At 39.5% G+C, this 23595-nt stretch overlaps 2 protein-coding genes across 2 annotated transcripts in view; one reads left to right on the top strand and one right to left on the bottom strand.

Moving 5' to 3' along the window:
* The window catches only part of LOC133653563 (gastrula zinc finger protein XlCGF28.1-like), a 119595-nt gene that overhangs the window by 5810 nt on the left and 90190 nt on the right, over positions 1–23595 (top strand). The window lies entirely within an intron of this gene.
* Positions 119–23595, bottom strand: LOC133653557 (zinc finger protein OZF-like). The gene is made up of 3 exons (XM_062052976.1): positions 23428–23595; positions 22990–23110; positions 119–2597 (listed from the first exon to the last, which is right to left on the bottom strand). Exons 1-3 carry the CDS (start codon positions 23452–23454, stop codon positions 1153–1155), a joined length of 1593 nt encoding a protein of 530 aa, XP_061908960.1. The 5' UTR covers positions 23455–23595; the 3' UTR covers positions 119–1152.

Below are 23595 nucleotides of genomic sequence, written 5' to 3'. Positions count from 1 at the left end.
GATTATGTATACATCATATGAAGAATAAAATGTCAAACTTCACGGAAATATCAAATAGAACAAAATCCATACTCACAAATATTAACATTTATTGTTCCCAACATTGTTTATTGCATAAAGGTCTGGGGACATACATACAAAACAATCACAAAACAATATTCATATTACATAAGAGAGTAACAAAGATAATAGAATTCATTATAAAGACCCAACAAATGAATTACAAAGTCATACATTTTAAAAGTAAATGATCTTGTACAAAACACAACTGCTCAAATGATGTATAAAGTAAATATTAATATGCTTCCAGAAGTGGTCCAGAAGACGTTTCAGATGTGAACTAGTAAATATGAACTAAGAGGGATTTATGTGTACTCAAAAGCAAAGGAATGAACACATGTAAAACAAATGTGTATCATATAAAGAAGTTAATCTATGGAATCATTTACAATTAGAAATGTAAATGTGTAACATTTATTTAAAAACAATATATATAAAACATTATTATGAAAGTGTATAAAAGTGAATTATGAATGTCTAAACACAAAATGTTTATTATATGCAACATATGTTGTGTACTGTTAACTCTCACCAAAATGTTCCCTTCATGTTTAACAAAGTACACAATGTTGTACATCAATTCATGTACTTGACTGAAAAAGAGCAGCAATCTTACATTTCTTATCTCTAAATATTAGCACATTAAAAAGATTGCATTGCACACACAACATTCATGTCACACATGTTATATGTGCCAATGATGTCAGAAAGTTAGAGCTTTGGGTTATGACCGAAAGGACAAGATCACGGGTACAAGCGGCCGAAATGAGTTTCCTCCGCTGGGTGGCGGGCTTTCCCTTAGAGATAGGGTGAGAAGCTCTGCCATCCGGGGGGAGCTCAAAGTAAAGCCGCTTGTTGTGTTGAGGTGTTTAGGGCACGTCCGACCAATAGGAGGCCACGGGGAAGACCCAGGACATGTTGGGAAGACTATGTCTCCCGGCTGGCATGGGAACGCCTCGGGATCCCCCGGGAAGAGCTGGACGAAGTGGCTGGGGAGAGGAAAGTCTGGGCTTCCCTGCTTAGGCTGCTGCCCCCGCGACCCCGACCTCGGATAAGCGGAAGAAGATGGATGGATGGATGGATGTTAGAAAGTCAGAGTTTGTTGCTGCTGTTCTCACCAGCACACTTGTGTTTCTTACACTGGTACTTATAAGAGAATCTTTCATCACACACACTGCAACTCAACACTTTCTCTCCTGTGTGTATTCTCATGTGTGTTTTCAAATAGGTACTACGTGTAAAACGTTTACCGCATACTGAACATATAAAAGGTTTTTCTCCAGTGTGGGTTCTCAAATGTATTTTTAATTCGTGACTTTGTATAAAGCATTTACCACAACTTGAACATGAAAAAGGTTTTTCTCCAGTGTGTCTTCTCATGTGTGTTTTCAAAGGGGTACTACGTGTAAAACGTTTACCACATACTGAACAGATAAAAGGTTTTTCGCCAGTGTGTGTTCTCATGTGTAGTTTCATTTCATGACTTTGCGTAAAACCTTTACCACAACCTGAACATGAAAAAGGTTTTTCTCCAGTATGATTTCTCATGTGTAGTTTCAATTTGTGACGTTGTGTAAAACATTTACCATCTTTTAGAGGTTTTTCATCAGTGTGTAATTTTGTGTGCATTCTCAAATGCCCCTTCTGGGTGAATCTTTTACTACAAATTGAGCACATAAATGGTTTGTCTGCAGTGTGTATTCTCATGTGTCTTTTCAAACCAGCACTTTGTGTAAAACCTTTACCACATATTGAACAGGAAAAAGGTTTTTCTCCAGTGTGTGTTCTCATGTGTCTTTTCAAATCTTCACTTTGTGCAAAACCTTTACCACATATTGAACAGGAAAAAGGTTTTTCTCCAGTGTGTATTCTCATGTGTCTTTTCAAATCTTCCCTTTGTATAAAACCTTTACCACAGATTGAACAAGTAAAATGTTTTTCTCCAGTGTGTGTTTTCATGTGTCTTTTAAGACAACTAGAGCGTTTAAAAGTTTTGTCACAGAGAAAACATGTAAAGTGTGTGTTGTCAGTGTGACATGTCTTATCATCTTCAGAGTCTTCATCATCAGTGTCAGGAGAGTGAGACGTTGTGTCGTCACTATCTGATAGTGGAGCTAAGATCTTGTCTGCTTGTGATCCTCCACAGTGGTCTCCATCAGCTTCTGTTGTCATGTGTTGAGTTGAGCTGCTGCTGGGAGGCTCCGCCTCTCTCTTCTCCTCACTTTCACTTTCACCTTTGACTTCATCATCTTCACTCTTCACAATCACACCAATCACTGGGAAGTCCTCCAAACATTCAAGATGCTCTCCCTCCTGACTTATGCTTTGTTCCTCCCGTTCCTCTTTAATGTGAGGGGGGTGTAAAGCCTCCTCCACCTCTTTAAAATGGGGGGCAAGCGGGTACTCCTCTTCTTTTTTAATGTGCAGAGTCTGTGGCGCCTCGTCTTCCTCCTTAATGTGGGAGGGCTGTGCCTCCTCTGTCACCATCCTGTAACCCAACTCCTGTTGCTCAGGGAGAAGATGTTCTTCACAGACATCTGCAAGACATGAGAAGACAAACAGGTTTTAGAAACATCCAGCTACGCTCATTCACACCATGCAATCAGTACATTTACATGCACTTAAAACAAAGGGTAACACTTAAGTATGGGGAACATATTCACCATTAATTAGTTGCTTATTAACATGCAAATAAGTAACATATTGGCTCTTAATTACTCATTATTAGGTACTTATTAATTCCTTATTACGCATGGCCTTATCCTATAACCAGTAAGCCATTAACTCAGAGTCTTCCCTCAATAACCTCAGAATTATTGCTAATTAGTAACCCGAACCCTAACCCTTATATGTTCCCCTAGTGTCCAAATAACTCTAAATTAAGTCTTTGTTACGCTTTGTTACTTAGAATATGTTCCCCATACTAAAGTGTTACCAAAAAAAGTTCTACACTGTTTTGAAATCTCTGTGGCCCACAAACACGCTGCTCTTTACAATATTCACAGGAAAGAAAAACAAGCCTTGGCGGGGGGACTTTACTAGGAATGGGCGATATGCCCTAAAATGTATTTTGCGATACATTATCTAATATAGAATTACTAATAGAACCATTTTAAAACAGGCTACAAAGGCTACTAGTTTAATTGCTGGATTATGCAGTAAAATATTACATCATTTCCAGTGTTTTTTTTTCCAAAACTATTATTATTTCTCCTTGCTAATATACTGTTAATATCTGGTTACTTTGACTTATTTAGACTGAACACCTGAAAACTCACTCGACCCGGACATGGAAAGGATTGTGTTAGGGTCGGCACCGACCCGTTTTAGTTTTTAAATGCATACAAGAACCACATACATTTCTTTTTTTGCATCAAGGCTCTTTGACTTTATCAGGAACCTCTATTGCAACAAAATACAACTTTTTTTTTTCCACTAAATTATAAAATGTTCTGGTTGAAATTATGACCTTGGTGTTGTTAGGGTCTGTTTTGACTCAGTTATAAAAATAAGATTATAAAGCAATAATAAGAGCCAAAACTGAACACACTGACAGCCAGCTCCTCTCCCAATCATGTGAGCTTTAGGGGATTCTCATTTTACCTTGTTGTACACTGTTTTGAAATCAGTACAAAAACAAACAAAGACGGGCATGTCCAGACATGTGAGGTCAATTCAGTATAGAGTTGGTGACTTGCAGAGTGCACATGTCCAATTTGCAGCATGCACAAATGAAAAAAAGATTTACAGTGATAGAAGTTCTGGATAATATTTTTGGTGAAAATGAGGGAGAGGACACAGAGCCGCATAGTGATATGGATGAGCAGGTTTCTGAGGAGGAAGACGAAGTGGAGTATCATCCAGAAGACACAGACACATCTGATGAGTCTGATGAGGAGGTCACCGGTGGTGAAGCTACTCCCGCTGAAAGATTCAAGTCCAAAAATGGTAAGTTCTGTTGGAGCTCAGTACCTCATGATTTACATGGCAGGGCAGCTGCTGCAAATGTCATCAAAATGACCCCTGGAAACTCAAGGTTTGCTGTGACGAGAGTCACTGACATCAAGACATGTTTTGAGCTATTTATGCCATTGTCACTAAAAAGAGTCCTTATTGCTATGACAAACCTTGAAGGAAAAAAAGTCCATTACGACATGTGGAAAGACATGAATGAGGAATACCTGGATGTTTATATTGGTGTTTTTCTTATTGCTGGAGTGTACAGATCCTGCAATGAGGCCACTGATAGTCTCTGGGACGCATCGACAGGCAGAAATATGTTCTGGGCAACAATGTCACTTCAGACCTTTCATATGATATCAAGAGTCCTCAGATTTGACAACAGAGATACCAGAGCAAGATCTGACAAGCTTGGACTGCAGGGTCACAATATCACTTGTGACAATTTATTTACCAGCTATGACCTTGGACAATAACTTCTCAGGAGGAAACAGTGAAGAAAAATAAACCTGAGCTGCCTGCTGAAATCTTGCAGGTGAGGGACAGGGCTTCGCTTTCCTAAAAGTTTGCTTTTACAGACACCACCACTGTTGTCTCATATTTTCCAAAAAAACCCCGAAATGTGATACTTATGTCTACTCTTCACAAAGATGCAGTTGTGTCATCAGGAAGTGACAAAAAGCCCACAATTATCCTCAACTATAACAAAAACAAAGGAGGAGTGGACAACCTGGACAAGCTCACTGCCATTTACACTTGCCAGCGAATGACCAGGAGATGGCCAATGGTTGTTTTACAACATCCTCGATGTGTCTGCATGTAATGCATTTGTGTTGTGGACCCACATCCACCAAGGGTGGAACTCAACCAAAGAAAACAAGCGGAGAATGTTTCTTGAGGAGCTGGGAAATTCCCTTGCCAAGCCACACATTGAGCAAAGGGTACAGGTGACCCGAGACCCAGACGCTGCAGCCTTGGTCAGACAGCTGCAGAGCTCGCCTAGCACTCTGTCCACTTCATCAGCAACACAAAGAGCATCCGCGCCAGCATCCTTCTCAGCCAGCTCCCTTCTCAGCCAGCTCTGCCTCAACACCAACCAGAACAGCCAGAGCCACAACCCCACTCAGGCCACCTGATTCTAAAAGAAAGAGGTGTCAGGTCTGCCCAAGCAGTAAGGACAGAAAGACAAATAAATAAATGATAAATGGGTTATACTTGTATAGCGCTTTTCTATCTTCAAGGTACTCAAAGCGCTTTGACAGTATTTCCACATTCACCCATTCACACACACATTCACACACTGATGGTGGGAGCTGCCATGCAAGGCGCTAACCAGCAGCCATCAGGAGCAAGGGTGAAGTGTCTTGCCCAAGGACACAACGGACGAGACTAGGATGGTAGAAGGTGGGGATTGAACCCCAGTAACCAGCAACCCTCCGATTGCTGGCCCGGCCACTCTACCAACTTCGCCACGCCGTCCCCAAACGTATTGTGCCTCAACTGCAAGAAATATCTCTGCAAAGAACACACTAAAAGTGTCACTTTTTGCCGCAAGTGCATCTAAACACACACACATACACATGCAAGCTCTTGCACACAGAGATTTTTACTCTGATTTTGTTTTTTATTAGTTTTGGAACTAGTAATCTATTTCTATTGGTTTGATTTGCTTGGTTGGTTGTTGTTTGTTTGACCTTGCAAATCTATAATTTTGTGTTATGACTTGTTCTGCTTTTTATTGTGTGTTTTTTTATTATAGTTCTGTTGCTGAAAAAAATACTTTTTAGCCTTTTTCTTGAAGTAAATATATATGGGTCGAAATTGACCCGTAAAAACATAGATGTTACTATAGTTAAAATTATTAAAATGAAAAAATAAATAAAACAAATTGATTCAAGAGATGTGTTCTAATACCCCTCAGTAATAGTCAGGTAACACAACAACCTTTTATTTATTTTTACGTTTCTCTTGAGGTTCATTTTACCATTTTTTTAAATTGAAATCGAGGGGTATACTGACAAAAAAAAGGCCCAATGGCCCACACCAAAAATATTTTAAATCAATATTTTCATGGATAAGGAAGCCTAACAAGGTAACCAAGAGATGAGAAACAAATTGGATGATAGATAATTGTTTTTAGTGCATTTTACAGCTGATTTAAAGGCCTACTGAAATTATTATTTTTTATTTAAACGGGGATAGCAGATCCATTCTATGTGTCATACTTGATCATTTCGCGATATTGCCATATTTTTGCTGAAAGGATTTAGTAGAGAACAACGACGATAAAGTTTGCAACTTTTGGTCGCTGATAAAAAAAAGCCTTGCCTATACCGGAAGTAGTGTGACGTCACAGGAGGAAGGACTCCTCACATTTCCCCATTGTTTACAATGCAGCGAGAGAGGTTCGGACCGAGAAAGCGACGATTACCCCATTAATTTGAGCAAGGATGAAAGATTTGTGGATGAGGAAAGTGAGAGTGAAGGACTATAGTGCAGTGCAGGACGTATCTTTTTTCGCTCTGACCGTAACTTAGGTACAAGGGTTCATTGGATTCCACACTTTCTCCTTTTTCTATTGTGGATCACGGATTTGTATTTTAAATCACCTCGGATACTATATCTTCTTGAAAATGAGAGTCGAGAACGCGAAATGGACATTCACAGTGACTTTTATCTCCACGACAATACATCGGCGAAGCTCTTTAGCTACTGAGCTAACGTGATAGCATCGGGCTCAAATGAAGATAGAAACAAAATAAATAAACCCCTGACTGGAAGGATAGACAGAAGATCAACAATATTATTAAACCATGGACATGTAAATACACGGTTAATAATTTCCAGCTTGGCGAAGCTTAACAATGCTGTTGCTAACGACGCCATTGAAGCTAACTTAGCTAAGGAGCGGCGGCGGGCATTGTAGCTTTCGACGACACCCTGGCCGCCATCAGAGTCGGCAAAAAACATATATTTCCCCAAAGTTACGTACGTGACATGCACATAGCGACACGCACGTACGGGCAAGCGATCAAATGTTTGGAAGCCAAAGCTGTACTCACGGTAGCGCGTCTGCTATCCATCTCAAAGTCCTCCTGGTTGCGTTGCTGTAGTCCGCCGCTAATACACCGATCACACCTACAGCTTTCTTCTTTGCAGTCTCCATTGTTCATTAAACAAATTGCAAAAGATTCACCAACACAGATGTCCAGAATACTGTGGAACTTTGGGAGGAAAACAGAGCTTTTTTGTGTTGGATTCAATGGGTCCGAATACTTCCGTATCAACCATTGACGTCACGCGCATACGTCATCATATCTAGACGTTTTCAACCGGAAGTGTGGCGGGAAATTTAAAATTGCACTTTATAAGTTAACCCGGCCGTATTGGCATGTGTTGCAATGTTAAGATTTCATCATTGATATATAAACTATCAGACTGCGTGGTCGGTAGTAGTGGGTTTCAGTAGGCCTTTAAGACATGGGTCTAAACCGAGCCGTTAACATAAGAGATGGTAACAGAAAGCTAACACAAGAGGAAGGATACAACTTCCTGTTGTAACATGGTTCTATCTACACTTCAGTTAAAATGTACTAAACACTTATTGTTTCGTTTGCTACTTAGCATATTTTGTGGTTGGTACTAAAATGCTGGTATGGCTCAGACACCAAGCAGTTACAGGGGCAGTATCAGCCATAGCAATGCTGATACTGATACTTAGCATCTTTTGAAAATCATTGAATGATTCAATTTTTGATCACAATTATAATCAGACAAAAAAACAGGATGGCGATGTAACAATGTCAATTCAATTATTTCCTACTCATGGGTCTGATTTAAATCATTTTTTATTTGCTTTTAAAGTCCTTCTGTGTTCAGGGACCTGTTTCGCTAGCTAGAATGCTACACTGCGTTGAAGATGCATTCTTCCGCTAGTCCAGGGGTCGGCAACCCAAAATGTTGAAAGAGCCATATTGGAGCAAAAATACAAAAACAAATCTGTCTGGAGCCGCAACAAATTAAAAGCCATATTACATACAGATAGTGTGTCATGAGATATACATTGAATTGAGAAGACTTAAAGGAAACTAAATGAGCTCAAATATAGCTACAAATGAGGCATAATGATGCAATATGTACATATAGCTAGCCTAAATAGCATGTTAGCATCGATTAGCTTGCAGTCATGCAGTGACCAAATATGCCTGATTAGCACTACACACAAGTCAATAACATCAACAAAACTCACCTTTGTGCATTCACGCACAACGTTAAAAGTTTGGTGGACAAAATGAGACAGAAAAAGAAGTGGCATAAAACATGTCCTAGAAAGTCGGAGAAAGTTATACATGGAAACATACTAAGGTGAGTTCAAGGACCGCCAAAATTAGTAGGACAAAACGGCGCTCGCCAAATACTCGAATCAGTGAAGCATGTTTAATACAAACAGTGTGCTTTATAACAATTAGGGAGGTTTGTGTCATGTTTGTCCTCCTACAGAAACCATATTAAAACAAAAAATATATTTTTTTCCCCCTCATCTTTTTCCATTTTTCATACATTTTTTAAAAAGCTTCAGAGAGCCACTAGGGCGGCGCTAAAGAGCCGCATGCGGCTCTAGAGCCGCGGGTTGCCGACCCCTGCGCTAGTCAGAGTCAAATTTGCAAACACACTAGTATTATCACACTAGTATTTAAATCGTCTACAACACAGGTATCAAACTCAAGGCCCGGAGGCCAGGTCTGGCCCGCCACATCATTTTATATGGCCTTTGAAGGAAGGTACAATATCTTTGCTTACTAAATGTATTTGTTCTTTCCGTTTGGACAGAAAAAAAATGTACGTACTGCATGAAATTGCAAATTTTTTAAACTTTAATATCAACCAATATTGCAACAAATATTGTATCATCATATTTTCCAAACAACTTTTGGGTTTAAAGTTAAAACAAATGCTTGAACTATGATTTCAAAGCAAATTAACCATCAAATTGTTCACTGTAGGTTTTAGGGGTTATATTCATGGCGTTTTTTGTTTTTTTTTACAGCATATTAACTTTAAGTGGGGGAAAAAAACAACTCTTTTTTTTATTACAGTAAAATTCTGTCAACGGAGCGCTTTTTTTCATGGTAAAATCTATGCTTGTTGTTTTTACTGTACCGTACTGTAAACGTAAAAAGGGTCGCACATTTTTTGACTGTAAAAAACTGGCAGCTCTGTTGCCAGAATAAATTTAAAAAATAACATTGGTGCTGTTTTTCCATTTACAGTAAGACGTTGTAAAACCACAGTACATTTTGTGTTGTGTTTGAGGTGAATAGCTGACGCACTACCGTGAGTACAGCTTTGGCTTCCAAACATTTGATCGCTTGCTTGTACGTGCGTGTCGCTATGTGCATGTCACGTACGTAATTTTGGGGAAATATATGTTTCTTGCCGACTCTGATGGCGGCCGGAGTGTCGTCGAAAGCTACAACGCCCGCCGCCGCTCAGTAGTTAGCTTCAATTGTTAAGCTTCGCCAAGCTGGAAATTATTAACCGTGTATTTACATGTTCATGGTTTAATAGTATTGTTGATTGTCTGTCTATCCTTCCAGTCAGGGTTTTTTTTATTTTGTTTCTATCTGCATTTGAGACTGATGCTATCACGTTAGCTACGTAGCTAAGTTAGTTAGCTTCAATTGTTAAGCTTCGCCAAGCTGGAAATTATTAACCGTGTATTTACATGTTCATGGTTTAATAGTATTGTTGATCTTCTGTCTATCCTTCAGGCAGGGTTTTTTTTTTTAATTTTGTTTCTATCTGCATTTGAGACTGATGCTATCACGTTAGCTACGTAGCTAAGTTAGTTAGCTTCAATTGTTAAGCTTCGCCAAGCTGGAAATTATTAACCGTGTATTTACATGTTCATGGTTTAATAGTATTGTTGATCTTCTGTCTATCCTTCCAGTCAGGGTTTTTTAAAATGTTGTTTCTATCTGCATTTGAGACCGATGCTATCACGTTAGCTCCGTAGCTAAAGTGTGTCAACGATGTATTGTCGTGGAGATAAAAGTCACTGTGAATGTCCATTTTGCGTTCTCTTGCGTTTTCAAGAGGATATAGTATACGAGGTGGTTTAAAATACAAATCCGTGATCCACAATAGAAAAAGGAGAGTGTGTGGAATCCAATGAGACCTTGTACCTAAGTTACGGTCAGAGCGAAAAAAGGAACACCCTGCACTGCCTCTAGTCCTTCACTCTAACGTTCCTCATCCACAAATCTTTCATCCTCGCTCAAATTAATGTGGTAATCGTCGCTTTCTCGGTCCGAATCTCTCTCGCTCCATTGTAAACAACGGGGAATTGTGAGGAATTCTTCCTCCTGTGACGTCACGCTACTTCCGGTATAGGCAAGACTTTTTTTATCAGCGACCAAAAGTTGCGAACTTTATCTTCGTTGTTCTATACCAGTGATCCTCAACAGGCGGACCGCGGTCCATGTCCGGACCCAGCGACGCGTCCGTCCAGGCCCAGCACAAATTATAGTATTAAAAAAAAAAAGAAAAAAAAAAATTGTTTCTTTTTTTTTTTATAATTATAATTATTATAAAAAATATAATTGTATTTATCTTTGAGTTATCGCTAGCGCAAGTCAACGTTCTTTGTTGTTTTTAGTCAAATATCTCCACGTTTAGTTTACACTTCTCCTCCGTGTCTCACTCACTCCGTCTCTCTCTCGCTCTCTCAGAGAGAGTGAGAGAGAGAGAGACGGAGTGAGAGCGAGAGAACGCCACTCTGATTGGCTGCGGAATCAGCCAATCAGAGTATGGGTTGTCATCTCTATCACAACGACGCGCTGATAGGCTGTTACCACCTGGGTCACACAGCGCTCATGCCCCATGCATGGAACCTTTCGCTGCATGCACACAGTTGTCTCGCATTGCTACTTTGCTAACTGTTCACTCGTCAGTCACTGAATGTGAATCAAATCACAATGGCATGCTCCAAGTTGGCTCAGGCTGGTAAAAGAAAGGTGGACAGGGAAAACCGACGTTTCAAGGAAGGATGGACAGAGCAATATGTTTTCATCCTACCTACTGCAAGTACCAGACCAATGTGTCTAATATGCAACAGTACTGTTGCTCTGGTGAAAAGTGAAAATCTAAAACGTCACTATCTGAAAGAGCACCGCAAATTTGAAGAGACATTTCCTCATGATTCAGAGCTGAGGAAAAAAAGAAATCATGAGGCTGAAAAAGTCATATGAAACATCAAGCAAGATTTTTGTTAAATCTATGACACAACAACAAATAGCAACAGAGTGCTCACTCAGAGTGGCATGGGTTTTGGGTAAACACAAGAAGCCATTCTCTGATGCAGAAATAATTAAAGAATGCTTGACTGAAGTGATGGGTGCCATGTTTGAAGGCAAAGAAAAGGAGGAAATGACAGCTAAAATAAATCAAATCCCACTCTCTGATGCCACAGCTACCAGACGTACTGAAATACTGGCTGGTGATTTGTCCAAGCAGCTTTGTGATGGAATAAAAAACGCAGAGTGCATATCCCTAGCAGTGGATGAGTCCACTGACACCACTGACAATGCTCAGTTGTTGGTGTTTGTGAGGTATTATGATGAGGAAAAGGGGGAGTTTATTGAAGATGTTTTGGGCCTGGCAAACCTCAGTGGACAAACAAGGGGAGAAGACATCTATAAAGCAATATCAGAAATGCTGAATGAAAAAGGGATAGATCTGAAGAAAGTTGTGTCCATTGCTACTGATGGAGCTCCAGCCATGTTGGGGAGAGAGAAGGGACTGGTTCCGCGTCTGAGAGAACACCACCCTGGCCTGATATATCTTATCACTGCATAATCCACCAGTCTGTCCTTTGTGCAAGTCTTGGAGAAGTGTACTCTGAAATCATGACAACAATGATGAAACTCATAAACTTCTTGAGAGCATCATCTGCACTGCAGCACCGCTTGCTGCGCACATTCCTAACAGAGGTAGATGCTGCTTTTGATGATTTGCTCGTGCACAACAACGTCAGATGGCTGAGCAAAGGCAGGGTCCTGGAGCGTTTTTGGGCCATTAGAGAAGAGCTGCAAGTGTTTCTGTCCCAGCAAAATAGCGCAAAAGCAAAACAGTTCCTGGAATTTCTGCAAAATGCTGGGAAAATGGAAGCTGTGGCATTTTTCGCTGATATAACCTCCCATCTCAATGACCTAAATCTCAAGCTACAGGGGAAGAAGAACACAGTGTGTGAGCTGATGTCAGAAGTCTGTGCCTTCCAGAGGAAGCTGGAGCTTTTCAAAAGTGACATACAGGTAACTAATTTGTTATTATTATTTTCTACCACACACTATTTTCTTCCACTTGATAATTCATACCTATTTTTAAGCTTTGTTCCTAATATATATTTAAACTGTGTATCTACAGGAGGAACTGCTCCACTTCCCCAAACTTCTGGAATTGACCAAAGGAGAGGGAGCTCATCAGTGCCATTTGGAATTCTTGGAAAAACTCATTGCAAATTTCAAGACTCGCTTTGATAGCTTCATTTTGGGAAAACAAGTCCTGCTGTTCATTGAAAACCCATTCCTGATCAGAAATGTGAGTGCGTTCTCTGCAGAAGCAAAACAAGTCTTCCCATGGACCAGAGCTGCTTCACTGCAGACTGAGCTCATTGACCTCCAAGAAAGTGTCGCACTGAAAGAGGCTCAGTGTGACGCCATCACCTTCTGGTCAAAGCTGGTCATTCCTTCCAAGTTCCCTCTGCTGCATAAGATGGCCTGTCACATCCTCACAATGTTTGGCTCAACATACAGCTGTGAGTCTGCCTTCACTACAATGAACATTGTGAAGAACAAGTACCGCAGCAGACTGACCAATGAACACCTGGATCAGTGTCTCCGCCTGGCCATCACACCTTTTGTGCCAAAGTTCAAAGTCTTGGCTTCAACCCCCAAGAGCCCAATTCTCCCATTGAGCAGCTGTGTTTTACACAATGGGGATGTACTGTACTATAGTTATATTTGCACATAAATCTGTTGAGGTCATTCGTTTACCAGGGATAGGAGGGTTGTGTTTAAAAGTATTTATTTTTTGTTAAAACTGAAAGTTTTATTTAAGTTCTTTTTTTTTTTTTTTCAAAGAAAATCTTTAATGTGTTTTATTGGATATTTATTTAATTTTTGTTAATTTTAAGAATATGTTAAACTACTACCTACCTCCTGCTACTATATAAGCTTGACCGATAATAAACGGACCCAGCCTGTTTCAAAATAACATTTGTGGACCTTCAAGATTTGTACTTGAGGACCCCTGTTCTATACTAAATCCTTTCAGCAAAAATATGGCAATATCGCGAAATGATCAAGTATGACACATAGAATGGATCTGCTATGCCCGTTTAAATAAAAAAAATTCATTTCAGTAGGCCTTTAAAACATTTTAAAATCGTTTTTTTCCTCCTCTTTCTCCAGCATATTTCTTGCCCCAAGGAGCTTCTGTAGTCCTCAAACCTCACTCCTACCCACTCCTCCAAAGTGGGCTGGCTCAGGGTGGAGGACAGAGTAAAACAACTTGCACTGAGCCTTGTCTATAAAATTCGCTACGCGTCCCTGATACTGAAGTACATGTCAAACTACTTCCAGAACGTAAATGACCGCCATAACCACAACACCAGGGGGAGCTCCACAAACCACGTCAAACCCAGATTCCAATCTAAGAAAGGTCTTAACTCATTCTCCTTCTATGCCACAGCAATATGAAATGCACTCCTAACAGGTGTTAAAGAAAGTGCATCTCTATCCTCCTTCAAAACCGCACTAAAAGAACACCTCCAGGCAGCTACAACCCTAGCCTAACCCCCTCCCCCCACCACATCCCACCTCCCTGGATTGTAAATAATCAAATGTAAATAATCAAATGTATATACTTGTTCTTATGCTTTCTGAGCTCACTATGTTCACCGCTCGCTGTACATATCCTACATCCTACGAAGTCAGACCTACACTGTTACAATGTCCATTTCTCAGATGATATAATTGTTGATGACTGAAGTATGCTGATAGCAACGTCTGTCAATTGCATAAGCCAGGTATTTGAAGTATTTAAAAAAAAAAAATAAAGCATTCATTATTTTCCCTAGTAATTAAAATACATTTATGAAAGAGTAAATCCTATTGTAATTCATTTATATTTGGTAAGGTAATGAGAAACTATAATTACTTTTTAAAAGTAATTTTCCACCACTAAGACGAGCGAATGGAAAAAAGCTGGCGTTTATCCACTTGATTTCCTTAAAACTATAGTTTTCTTTATGTTTTACTTTTTTATACATTTGCATACAATATATAATACAATTTTTTTTTACAGAAGTATTTTATTCAAGACAGAAGTTTTTAAAGGCCTACTGGAACCCTCTACTACCGACCACGCAGTCTGATAGTTTATATATCAATGATGAAATCTTAACATTGCAACACATTCCAATACGGCCGGGTTAACTTATAAAGTGCAATTTTGAATTTTCCCGGGGAACTTCCGGTTCAAAACGCCTTTGAGGATGACGCATGCGCGGGACGTAGCCAGTAGAACACAGGTATGGCTTCCCCATTGAAGCCAATACGAAATAGCTGTTTTCATCATTATTCCACAGTACTCTGGACAACTGTGTTGGTGAATCTGTTGCAATCTGTTCATTGCATTATGGAGAAAGAAGCTGAGCAAGCAAAGAAGAAAGTCGGTGCGAAGTGGAGTATTTTGCGAGGGAAGTCAGCAACACAACACAGTCGGTGTTTCATTGTTTACATTCCCGAAAGATGCAGTCAAGATCGAAGAACTCGGACAACAGAGACTCTTACCAGGAGGACTTTGACTTCGTTAACAGACGCAGACGCGATACCGTGAGTACGCTTCCAAATAATTGATCGCTTGCTATAACTAGCTCGAGCTAGTAGCTAGGAGCTAGCATAACAAACATTTAGGTGTTTGTTATGCAGGATTAATTTGTGGCATATTAAATATAAACCTGGTTGTGTTGTGGCTAATAGAGTATATATATGTTTTGTGTTTATTTACTGTTGTAGTCATTCCCAGCTGAATATCAGGTCCCACCCGCGCGCTTCCAAACATTTGATTGCTTGCCCGTACATGCGTGTCATGTACGTAACTTTGGTTAAATATATAAGCTTTATGAACCTTGGGTTAGGTGAACGGTTCTTTCGGCTGAGTGAGTGTGTGTGTTGTGCAGGTGTTTGAATTGTATTGGTGAGTTATATATACGAGATCCTGTCCATATTACCCGCTCGAGCTATAACTAGCTTGAGCTAGTAGCTAGTAGCTAGGAGCTAGCATAACAAACACCTAGGTGTTTTTATGTGGGATTAATTTGTGGCATATTAAATATAAGCCTGGTTGTGTTGTGGCTAATAGAGTATATATATGTCTTGTGTTTATTTACTGTTTTAGTCATTCGCAGCTGAATATCAGGTCACCCCCGGCTCTCACAGCATCTTCCCTATCTGAATCGCTTCCACTCCCCACTAGTCCTTCACTTGCACTTTACTCATCCACAAATCTTTCATCCTTGCTCAAATTAATGGGGAAATCGTCGCTTTCTCGGTCCGAATCTCTCTCACTTCATGCGGCCATCATTGTAAACAATAGGGAACTTTGCGTATATGTTCAATTGACTACGTCACGCTACTTCTGGTAGGGGCAAGCCTTTTTTTTATCAGATACCAAAAGTTGCGATCTTTATCGTTGTTGTTCTATACTAAATCCTTTCAGCAAAAATATGGCAATATCGTGAAATGATCAAGTATGACACATAGAATAGATCTGCTATCCCCGTTTAAATAAAAAAAAATCATTTCAGTAGGCCTTTAAGTCTTCACTATGAATCTGAATGTTGGAGATCATTATTTATTTGCATGCAATGTTGCATTTTTGTTAACAGAAGTATTTTTTCCAAGACAGAAGTATAAGTCAGAAAATACTTTTTTCTTCATGTTTTTCCTATTAAATTCAGTTTACAAAAAAAAGATAAGCTCATAATTTTGTTCTCTGAAAATTATTCCATAAAAAAGACAATTTATATCTGGTCTAAAAAGAACATTATCCAGATTATAATTTTGCTGAAGCGGTGTATGCAGTGTCATTTCACACTACTTTTTTTTTGATAAAATAAAATAAAAACTTGTTTTCAATTATCTGTCATTTGTATTTTTTATTTTTTTTTATTTTTTACAACTAGGTTGAAAAAGCGGAAAATTTTATTCTGCGGGGTAAAAAATCACGAGATTTTATTTTTAGGCATATCGCTATACAGTCCTGCTGCAGTGAATATGTTCGGGATTTCCCTTTTAAAGAGCAAAGTCCTCTCAGGGTCTTTTGTCTTAGCAACTGTCTGGATAAAGTGAGGAGACTATAACTTACGTAAAACAATTTATTTTAAAAATGGACTAAGATAAGTCCCAGATATCAAAAGTACCGTATTTTCCGGACTATAAGGCGCACTTAAAATCATTTTTTTCTCTCAAAACTGAACAGTGCGCCTTATAACCCGGTGCGTCTAATATAAGGAATAAGTTAAGCTTACCCACCTCCAAGCTATTTTATTTGGTACATGGTGACATGATAAGTGTGACTAGAAGATAGCAGTCAAACATAAGAGATAAGTGTAGACTGCACTATGATGGCAATATGACTCAAGTAAACAGCACCAACAGTTTATATGTTCCATTGAAAATATAGAACATTACACACGGCGCTTAAAAATCCATCAAAATGTTTTAGTACGACTTTGGTAAGCTATGAAGCCGCACCGCTTGATGTCCTTCAACATACGAGTATTATTATGGTGTGTGTATAAGGTAAGACATATTATCTGGTGTTTTGTTTCGCAATATTATGCAAAAGCAACTTTTATTACCTTCTGGTACCTGCTGATCTGTATTTGGGATCTGCATAAATCCTGAAAAATTGCGCGCTTCTGTCTTTGTAGTCCGTGCCGACACTGTAGTCGATAAGCTTCTTCTTTTTCTCTATCTTCTTGTTATGGGACATTCATCCTCAGCTGTTGCCATTTCTAATATAAAGTAGTGTAAAGTTCTTACTTATATCTGTCAGTAAACTCGCCATGATTAGAGAGTTCCGGTCAGACAGTTTTTCACGGTACACATTTCCGGTGTGGTTGTTTCCAGATGAGGAGATGCTGCTCCGTTATTGATTTAAGTAAATTCTGAATGTCATTTAAACAGTTAGTTCCATCTTTTGACTCTTCTTCTATTCCCGTCCTTGCACGCTACACCGCTACAACAAAGCTGACGGGGAGAAGACGCTGTCGAAGGTGAGCCACGTAAATAAGACCGCCCACAAAATGGCGCATCCGGAAGCGACTGTCAGAAAGCGGCTTGAAGATGATCCGTAAAACATAATCTATGCAACATTTTGACCAAAGAACCACCATTACATGTTATGTAGACCACAAGGAAGTGTTTTCCATTTAGAAAATAATACTAATAATATGACTCCTTTAATGCTCCCTATAATCCGGTTCACCTAATGTATAAAAAAAGATAAAAAATAGACCATTCGTTGGCAGTAAGCCTTATAATCCGGTGCACCATTTGGTCCGGTAAATACTGAAATGTTGTTTTGAACATATTGCTCGTTATGAATGTATTTGTTTGGGGGGGCTTTCGTTAAAATTATCTTCTGAATAACAGACCCTTTTTCTCTGTTTAACCGTTAGCCAATGTTAATATAAGTAGTGGTTTTTAAGGGTAAAATAGTATAAGAGTACAATTAAATTAAGTAACATAATAGTTTTGGCTCTGTTGTACACCTAGCTTCACAGTTGAAAAGTTGCAATTCGATTTTTAACCTACGAAGCGGTAGCTAGCTAGTTAGCATGTGGCTATAAGTAACTAGCCTGTTCATATTAGCTGTAGAAGTAGTGATGCAAACAATGTGTCGAACTTTGCCAGAAAGTATCAACTGTACTCTTAGATTAAGACATAAATTATACGTATCGAATGTTTACTGGGAAACACGACTCAACACTGTTTTTATCAGTATTTTTTTTTTTTTTTTTTTTTACAAAGACGCAAGCAGCTATGGCTAAATTAATCCACCTCTTAATTAAGATGAAAACTAAATTTTTGTTACGTAAGTGTGCTTGAAGGATGTGCTGGAGGATATGAGGCACATGACTTTGTAGTCCAGTCCATTCCTCTATATTTTGGGTCATTAATAAACACATGTAACAGTGAACGGTATAATGATAAACCGTGATAAAATTGCCGGCGGTTAGTCAATCAATCAATCAATCAATGTTTATTTATATAGCCCTAAATCACAAGTGTCTCAAAGGTAATACGTCTAATTTTTTAATTACCGAAAAACCATCCAGCCATCCATCAATTTTCTACCGCTTGTCCCGTTTGGGGTCGCGGGGGTGCTGGAGCCTATCTCAGCTGCATGCGGGCGGAAGGCGGGGTACACCCTGGACAAGTCGCCACCTCATCGCAGGGCTAACACAGATTGACAGACAAACTAGGGCCAATTTAGTGTTGCCAATCAACCTATCCCCAGGTGCATGTCTTTGGAGGTGGGAGGAAGCCGGAGTACCCGGAGGGAACCCACGCAGTCACGGGGAGAACATGCAAACTCCACACAGAAAGATCCCGAGCCCGGGATTGAACTCAGGACTACTCAGGACCTTCGTATTGTGAGGCACATGCACTAACCCCTGTGCTGCCCGAAAAACCGTCATTTATTAATGGATTTTAGGCAACACTGCTTACTTCCAGAAAACGGAGTCAGGCGCATGCACACTAGCGTCGTTTTGCTCTAAAATCATGGCGGACAAACTACACAGACTTTGCTCTGGAGATTTCTGCTCGGTGTAAACGGAGCCAAGCGCTTGGTTTAATAAATTATAAATACACACATAGCGGTAAAAATCTGCTGTACAGTATGTGTGTTTGAGTCACTTTTTCTCAGGAACACTAATAACAAAAATAAACAATGCCCTATAGAATTTTTTTTAAAGTTATGACAGGTTACCTAAAAAAAAACGGAATGGAATTTTAAATTTTTTTTACTGAATGGGACACCCAAAATGTACATTAAAATAAAGAAAGGGGGATTTACAATCTTAACTATGAACAATAAAACACTGAATATTAACAACATATGAACGCTGCTCTTTTACTTCTCAGACCAGCTCCTTGATAGACATCTTTTACAATCAAGCAAAACGCAACAAAAACATAAACAGCAAAATATGAATGCAAAGGGTAATAAACACCTACAATATGATATATTATAACTTTTATGCAGAATATCTATTGTTTCCGCATTTGTTCCTAACACATGCGTTTCGGGCTGGCTGCTCTGAAAACAAACCCCGCACACTGCTCTGTTCCTCGTCTGAGCTGCTGTGTCGTAGATTACCGTCATAACTCGTAAGACACTCAAAAGTGCAGATTTCAACTATTGAAATACTTTCTATAGTTCAGGACTTACAGTAATTTAAAAACAGCACTACACATCATAATGGCGGCTACAGTTTTGATGTTAAAGGTCTGAAAAAAATTATGTAGAATGTCGGGCTGGATTGAAAATCTTAATGTGGCCCGCGGGCCGTATTTTGCCCAGGTCTGCGCTACGCACCTAGTGACATCAAACAGCAACATGGCTGCGCCCGGGCGGAATAAGCGCTCACCATTTAACAAGAAAGGATCGCAGCAGCGCTACTTGTAATAATTCCGAAGTAGCTTCTTCATCAAGTGGAGGACATACAAGCAATATGCTGAAACATTTGAGCACATAACATGCAATAACTATAAATGAATGTAGCATTTCAGAAGCGCACTGATCTCATCACAGGCAGCAGTCATCTGGTGCAAATACAACAGGTATTAATACCACCTTTAATGTTAGCGCTATTACCTGTTAAATTGAAATGAATGCCTTCTCATTCAGAGGCCCATGAGGAGATATATTCTGACTGGTTTCAAAGCAGGCAGTGATGGCTCAATTTCACGTCTGCCGCTAGCAGGAAAGAGTACCACTCAGCCAGGAACCACCAATGTCACCAGGCAGTGGCTAAGTTTGTGGTGAAAAAAACTTACAACAAGTTGCCACATAGATGCCGCTTCGGTAAGTGAACGTTCAATGGTAGTCAGAGAAAAGTTGCAAGTTTCCTTCAACCTCATTTTCACTCAGTCATTATATAATTCAGGTGAAACTCCCATCCATCCATTTTCTACCGGTTGTCCCGCTCAGGGTGGCGGGGTGGCTGGAGCCTATCCCAGCTGCATTTGGGCCGAAGGCGGTGTACACCCTGGACAAGTCGCCACCTCATCGCAGGGCTAACACAGGTAAGCATTCACAGTCACATAAAACACATAAAATGCAAAGTGAGATTATGTATTATACATTTTTAGGCTTACAGTTTTTGAAAACCCAACATTTTCTGAGATTTTCAATTCAATGTTTTCATAAGCTGTAAGCAATTAACATTATATCAAAAGAAGGCTCAAAATATCTTGTGTTGCATGTTATGAGCCTATGTCATTATCAGGGCTCGAATTTGACCTCGGCAACTGCGGCAAAAGCCGCGACTGCCCTGTCATTTGCCGTAATGGCCTAAAGAATTGACCAACATCGACGGCAAGAAGTGAATTATATTTATATAGCGCTTTTCTCTAGTGACTCAAAGCGCTTTACATAGTGAAAACCCAATATCTAAGTTACATTTAAACCAGTGTGGGTGGCACTGGGAGCAGGTGGGTAAAGTGTCTTGCCCAAGGACACAACGGCAGTGACTAGGATGGCGGAAGTGGGGATCGAACCTGCAACCCTCAGGTTGATGGCACGGCCACTCTACCAACCGAGCTATACCGTGACCACCCTTGTCTTTTTACTTGTAATGAACTAGGGATAGGTTGATTGGCAAGACTAAATTGGTCCTAGTGTGCATACTTGCCAACCCTCCCGGTTTTACCGGGAGACTCCCGGTATCCAGCGCCTCTCCCGATAACCTCCCGGGAGAAAATTTCTTCCGACAAATTCACGGTATTCAGCCGGAGCTGGAGGCCACGCCCCCTCCAGCTCAATGCGGACCTGAGTGGGGACAGCCTATTCTCACGTCCGCTTTCCCACAATATAAACAGCTTGCCTGCCCAATGACGTCATAACATCTACGGCTTTTAGAGAGTAGAGTGCACAACTGCGCACACAACAAGGAGACGAAGCAGAAGAACGAGGAAGTTACAGACATTGCAACGCCGTCGACGAGCAAGATGAAGAAATACGCTTGCAAGTTCCAAAACGAATGGAAACAAGAATTTCAGTTCATCTAGGACAGTTCGAAGGGGAAGGGGTATGTATGTTGCCTGTACATTTTGTAGAACAGACTTCTCCATTGAACATGTTGGCCGAAATGATATACTCAGTCATGAACGGAGAAGTTAAACAGGACAATACTGCCACACTGAAATTCAAGTATTTATTTTATTTATATGTATAATAAAATAAATATTTTATTTATATGTATAATAAAATAAATATATATATATACACTACCTTTCAAAAGTTTGGGGTCACCCAAACAATTTTGTGGAATAGCCTTCATTTCTAAGAACAAGAATAGACTGTCGAGTTTCAGATGGAAGTTCTCTTTTTCTGGCCATTTTGAGCGTTTAATTGACCCCACAAATGTGATGCTCCAGAAACTCAATCTGCTCAAAGGAAGGTCAGTTTTGTAGCTTCTGTAACGAGCTAAACTGTTTTCAGATGTGTGAACATGATTGCACAAGGGTTTTCTAATCATCAATTAGCCTTCTGAGCCAATGAGCAAACACATTGTACCATTAGAACACTGGAGTGATAGTTGCTGGAAATGGGCCTCTATACACCTATGTAGATATTGCACCAAAAAACAGACATTTGCAGCTAGAATAGTCATTTACCACATTAGCAATGTGGTAAATGAGAGTGTATTTGTTTAAAGTTAAGACTAGTTTAAAGTTATCTTCATTGAAAAGTAAAGTGCTTTTCCTTCAAAAATAAGGACATTTCAATGTGACCCCAAACTTTTGAACGGTAGTATATATATATATATATATATATATATATATATATATATATATATATATATATATATATATATATATATATATATATATATATATATATATATATATATATATATATGAAATACTTGAGTTGGTGAATTCTAGCTGTAAATATACTGCCCTATTAACCATGCCCCCCCGCCCCACCCCCGACCAATGTGCAATGTGCGTTTAAGAGCACACTGCTGTGTTTAGATGGAGACAGGTGTGGACAATATTGGAGACATACGCACTTGTCCCCACACTAGAGGTATACAGTGAAGGAGAAAAACTATTTGATGTTGCTTTTATTTTCTCAATACAGCGTCCATCAGCTGCTGTGACTGATAATTAATAAGGTGAGGAAACATCCAGCAGGCGATGTGTCGTGAACGTTGTCACAACTTGTTTATAAAGTCTTTAGTTTGTTTACTGGGATGATCCCTCATCCTTTATTTAACTGCAAACTGTATCAGTGTTCAAATACCATCAAAACTAGCTAAAATGTTTAGTCATCTTAATCGGACTGAACGAAGGCTGTGAAGATTGTGTATTCGATGTGAGAGGTGTCACTCATCTTTATTTTCTACAGAGAGTAACAAGCGGTAGGAAATGGATTATAAACGACATATTTAAAAAAAGGTATATATAAATAAATAAAAATAAAATATTTTTAAATTTGGGACTTCCCGCAGGCCGGATTATGGACGTAGTTTGGGGACCCCTGTACCAGGCATACGTGCATCATCTTCACAAGAACACCCACATTCTTACATACAACAAATTTAAGAATGGTGGTAATAAATAAATATAAAGTTAGCAAACATGTGAGAGTAAGAAGTAAACAAACCTGTTCTGTGTAACACAACTTGATGTTTCTTGAAAACAGCGTCCAGTAGTTGATGTTGTCGCTCCTTCTCCTCTTTTGTTGGACAAAGTTCCTCCTCGTACTCTGCTATCGTTCTTTCACACTTGTTCACACAATCACAACACTTTACACTCACACTAGATTTCTGCGTAGCGACATTTTTGATAACTAGTTCTGTGTTCTTAATCCGCGCATCCTTGTACGAATTTGTCGCGTTTTTGTTAGCAACTAACAAGCTAAGATAGCAAACTAAGATGGCTAACAAGCTAGTTTAGGTTAACTAGCAAGCACGAGAAGCGTCAAAAGGCGCTCAGACTAATGTATCCGGATACAAACAATTATTGACGATGTTTACTCTATCAAACGACATATATGTGCACATGTATGTACTGATTAAAGATAAACAACTATAATCCCCACATTTAGGCCTTCTTCATCAAACGCCATTTTGTTTTTACCACCTTCTTCTTCCCCTTTTTTTTTTTGGTTTAATGGCGGTTGGTAAGCAACCTTCTGGTGTGCATTACCGCCACCTTTAGATATGGAGTGTGGACCGAGATGGAACCCTACTCTATATTATTTTATTTA

Source organism: Entelurus aequoreus, linkage group LG07 (genome assembly GCF_033978785.1).
Source record: "Entelurus aequoreus isolate RoL-2023_Sb linkage group LG07, RoL_Eaeq_v1.1, whole genome shotgun sequence".
Lineage (NCBI taxonomy): Eukaryota > Metazoa > Chordata > Actinopteri > Syngnathiformes > Syngnathidae > Entelurus > Entelurus aequoreus.
This window is presented reverse-complemented; position numbering and strand designations above follow the sequence as displayed.